The sequence below is a fragment of the Marmota monax genome, unplaced genomic scaffold, assembly GCF_021218885.2.
Source record: "Marmota monax isolate L192 unplaced genomic scaffold, Marmota_monax_Labrador192_F-V1.1 WCK01_AAM20220418_F8-fsc00079, whole genome shotgun sequence".
NCBI lineage: Eukaryota > Metazoa > Chordata > Mammalia > Rodentia > Sciuridae > Marmota > Marmota monax.
Window position 1 is genome coordinate 90331 of NW_026694099.1, and position 2213 is coordinate 92543.

At 40.8% G+C, this 2213-nt stretch overlaps 1 gene segment (V, D, J or C); it reads left to right on the top strand.

The window, feature by feature from the left end:
- Positions 1–654: 654 nt before the first annotated feature.
- LOC124107376 (T cell receptor alpha variable 19-like) lies at positions 655–1650 on the top strand. The segment is given in 2 exon segments: positions 655–887; positions 1086–1650. Coding segments are annotated over 2 exon segments (570 nt in total).
- Positions 1651–2213: the final 563 nt, after the last annotated feature.

Below are 2213 nucleotides of genomic sequence, written 5' to 3' on the forward strand. Positions count from 1 at the left end.
ATACTAACACATTTCTGAAACTAAGAGAAAGCTGGAATACTCATCTGGGTATGTTTTATTTTATTTAGGTTTATTTCTTAATAAGGCATACTTTTTTCATGAAATTCACTTTTTTTTAAGAACCAAATTCACGCACTTAACAGGCAATACACAGAATATTTACTTTACCTCAATACTGCCCTCCTTCCTCATTTCAGTTGATCCCTTTGCTTGGAGACAACCACTTTCTAATACTAGTGCCACTGATTGAATCATCCTTCACTTTAAAAAAATTATCTCTTTGTAATATAAGAACTCAAGTGTCAAAAATGGGGACAGTGCTGTCTTGCATGATAGGGGTGCTGGTTCCCTGGGCTTTTCCAATTTGTAAAAATGTATATATTTCTGTAATTATGCTCATCTCTCTATATAGGTTTTTGCTTGAGACAATCATACAGCATATGAAAAGAGAATTATCTTTTATTTCTGTAGTCACCTCAACCCACAAATAAAATGTATTTCTCATAAAACTTTCGAGTCCACACTAAGTGCATTGGCTGAATGTAGCAAATGTCTGAATTGTCAATGGCCTTCAATTTAAAGTGACTCATGTACATGCCCAGAAGTAACTGTTTTTCATTCAATTACAATAAGACCAAATAGGCAGGTTAGATTCTTTTTATGTCAAAAGCCTTGGCAGAACACAGGGAAAATGAAACCAAGTGGCATTTCCTGTTCTGACACAGAAGCATCTAAGCACTCAGTCATTGTGCACCTGCTTTCTGAGGCACAGGCCAGACCTTCAGACCTGGATTTGAGGCAGAACAGAGCACATTCGCTCACCGGGGAAGCTTCTAACATGCAGGTCCCCTGTCTGCTGAGGGCAGTCATAGCCTCCATGTGGCTTGGTAAGAATGGTGAGGGTGGCCACAGACTCAGGATCTGGCTCTGAGGGTGGGTACAGAGGCAGGGTGTTATTGTCTGATGGGGTTAGGAGAGTAGAGTGATGGGCGTGGGAATCAGAGCTCTCCTACACTAGATCCTCAAGACCCCCTGGACGATGCCACAGGGAGAATCAGTCTAATGTCTGTCTCTGTCTCTCTCAGGATCCAGCATGTCCCAGAAGGTAACACAAGATGAAGCTGCAATTTCTATGCTAGAGAAGGAGGCTGTGACCTTGAATTGTGTATATAACTCTACTAGTTTTAGTTATTATTTATTCTGGTACAAACAACCACCAAGTGGGGAAATGATCCTCCTCATCGATCAGGAGTCTTACAGGGAAGAGAAGGTGACCGAGGGTCGGTTTTCCCTGAACTTACAGAAGCCAGTCAGCTCCTTCAGCTTCACCATCTCGGCCTTAGAGCTCCAGGACTCGGCAGTGTATTTCTGCGCTCTGAGAGAGTCCACAGTGAAGCAGGTGCCTGCAGGAGCCCTACAAAACCCTCAGATCTCAACACCAGGCCTCCCCCAGCGATGAACACCTGGATGGTGGACTGGAATCAGCAGAGGCTGTCAGCAAGTGTGGGTTTCAAGGGGAACCTTACCCTAAGGAAAACATTGTCTCTCTGGCTCAGAAAATATTTCCACATTGTAATTCATCAAAAAATCTGTCTTCAGTTCTTTATCTAGGAGTAGATTATTTGATGAGAGATTTAAAAAAAAAAAAAACCTTTTGTGGTGGTTACTTTAAAGTAGGACATTGACTTCTCTTTTTAAATTTTTTTATTGTTTTAATTAGTTATACATGACAGTAGAATGCATTTATGCACTTTGATATATCATATGTAGATAGGATATAATTTCTCATTTTTCTGAGTGTACATGTTGCAGAATCATATTGATCATGTAGTCACATATATACATACAGTAATAATGTCTGTTTCATTCTACTATCTTTCCTATCCCCACATCCCCTTCTCTTCCCTCCTGTCACTTCCCTCTACCTAATCTAAGGTAACGCTATTCTTCCCTAGTGCCCCCTGCCTTGTTGTGAATTAGCATTCCCATATTAGAGAAAACATTTGGTCTTTAGTTTTGTGGGGTTGAATTATTTTGCCTAGCATGAAGTTCAAAAACACTTGACCAAATCTGCACCTAAATTTTTACATTGTTTAGATCCACTCCACAAATATGTGTGCCTTACTTACCAAGTCTGAGCACTGCCTTAGAGATGAACTATTCTTGACACTTCCTGTACCCTCCCTCTTCCATTGCCTCATGTGTGCCATGAA